This window comes from Chrysochloris asiatica, unplaced genomic scaffold, assembly GCF_000296735.1.
Source record: "Chrysochloris asiatica unplaced genomic scaffold, ChrAsi1.0 scaffold00409, whole genome shotgun sequence".
Classification (NCBI taxonomy): Eukaryota; Metazoa; Chordata; class Mammalia; order Afrosoricida; family Chrysochloridae; genus Chrysochloris; species Chrysochloris asiatica.
Window position 1 is genome coordinate 266453 of NW_006408927.1, and position 2164 is coordinate 268616.

General features: G+C 44.4%; 1 protein-coding gene across 1 annotated transcript in view; it reads right to left on the minus strand.

Annotated features, from left to right (window-relative positions):
- THEG (theg spermatid protein) overlaps positions 1 to 2164 on the minus strand; it is an 18279-nt gene that overhangs the window by 9326 nt on the left and 6789 nt on the right. The window contains exon 5 of the mRNA XM_006876725.1: positions 1128 to 1245. Coding sequence (XP_006876787.1) covers positions 1128 to 1245 — 118 coding nt within the window. The remainder of the gene's footprint in view (positions 1 to 1127; positions 1246 to 2164) is intronic.

The following is a 2164-nucleotide window of genomic DNA, read 5'->3' on the forward strand; positions in this document are numbered from 1 at the left end:
CCAACCTTTGCATTCCAACCACCAGTAGTTATCAGTACATCTTGATTGCATATTTGATCAATTTCAGACTGTAGAAGTTGGTAAAATTCTTCAATTTCATCTTTAGTTGTTGGTGGGTCACTTTGATTAACAGTGGTATTAACTGGTCTTTCTTGTAGGTATATAAATATTTTCCTATCACAGACAGCATTATACTTCAAGATACATCTTATAATGTTCTTTATGATGACCAATGCAACGCCATTCCTCTTCAATTTGTCATTCTCAACATAGTAAACCATGTGATTATCAGATCTAAAATGGTCAATATCAGTCTATTTCAGCTCACTAAACCCTAAGATACCTATGTTTATGCATTCCATTTCCTTTTTGACAACTTACAATTTTCCCAGAATCATACTTTGTACATTTCATTGATGTTTATAACTGTTTCTCCTTTTGCATTGTGCCCCAATATCAAACAAAGGTCCCCAAGGCTTTACTCCATTCGCGTCATCACGGTCAACTCTACTTTGAGGAGACAGCTCTTCTCCAGTCGTATTTTGAGCGCCTTCCAACCTTAGGGGCTCATCTTCTGACACCAAAATATCTGAAAAAGTCACTTTGAACCACAAAGTCAGTAGTTAAAGCTTACCAGCTGTTCCTCAGAAACCCTATACAGGGTCGCTATGGGTCAGAACAAACTCATCAGCACTTAACGACGAATATATATATATATATGAATTCCTAGTGTGGCACTGTAGGATCAGCACTGGACTTTGAACCACAAAGTTGGCAGTTCAAACCCACTAGCTTCTCCTTGGAAACCCTATACAGGATTGCTGTGAGTTGGAACCAAGTTGACGTCACCTAACAACAACAAAATATATATCACTGGTTTTGTTTTTCTAGAAAACCCAGCCTAAGGAAGGGACCCTGACTACTTACTCCAAAGAGAAAGTCTCAGGTTTCCCAGAGAACCCATAGGCAACTAGCATAGTTGTGCTTAGCTTAGCCATTGAAGTCTGTCTGCTCAAAGACAGATACCCAGGCTGAGCACTGTCACCCAGTCCACTCATAGGTGGGACCAGGGTCCCCCCACCAAGATTGGGATGGGGGAGAAGTCCACAGAAGATCAAGGCACCTACCTCAGACATGTTTATGCTCCAAATGTTATTACGGATCTTGGGGGTGGCCAGATCCTTCAGGCGTCTAGATGCTTGGTATTCCAAGGTAGACCGGGGGATAGGCCAGATGGGAGTGGTCCTAGGGGACACACACGTTTTAGACCACCCACTCAGCAAGAAGAGGATGTGTCTTTGTGTTCCTCTGTGTGTGTATGTGTGTGATCTGTTTCTCAGCTGCTCTCAGTCTCTGGGAATAGGGAAGACCATGAGAATATGGAGGGTTTTGAAAACATAGCCCCACCCCCCAAAAAAAGGAATCATGGAAGAATTCCTGAGCCAAGGTCCTGAGAGTTCTTAAGGACAATGCGACCCCTTTTCCAACGACATCCCAGCTCAGTGAGTAAATGACTATCCTCAGGTTCAGTTCCTCCCTAATCCTAGACCCAAGGGATCAAAGTGTTTCCCTGTGGTTGCCACAGGAACTGGGAAAAGTGGATGCGGGCTAGGTCCACACCTCCTGAAAGTAGAGCCCGGCCATGCCTCTGCCCCCAAGTAAATCTGCATTTCATTAACTTTAGAAGTTAAGTGTTGGGCGGCTAACCACAGATCCTGGTTTAAATCCAGTAGCTGCTCCAAGAGAGGCCGACAAGGCCGACTGCTCCTGTAAAAATTTGCATTCTGGGAAACCCTCTACGGCAGCTCTATTCTGTCTGTTTGGCTCCTGTGAGTCGGAATGGTCTCAGCGTCAGTGGGTTTTGGTTGTGCGGTTGGAATGCAGTTCATCAGTACTGTCAGCTCAGTGGCTGACGTTCCATGAGGATCCTTGTCAGGGAGCTTAGTTGTCAGGCTCAGTGCATTGCTGCTTCTACAGATGTTAGTGTTCGCTGCAGCCTAAGGTGTCTTCAAACATTCTGATTCCGCATTAAAATGAAGAGTTAGTGTGCACACAGGCAGGTGTAAACACTGTGGAGGAACGCACGTATCCACACACCTCTGAGTCAAAATCGAGTCAAAGGACTCAGAGACACGTTTGTTCATTTAATTCAGTTATATTTTCC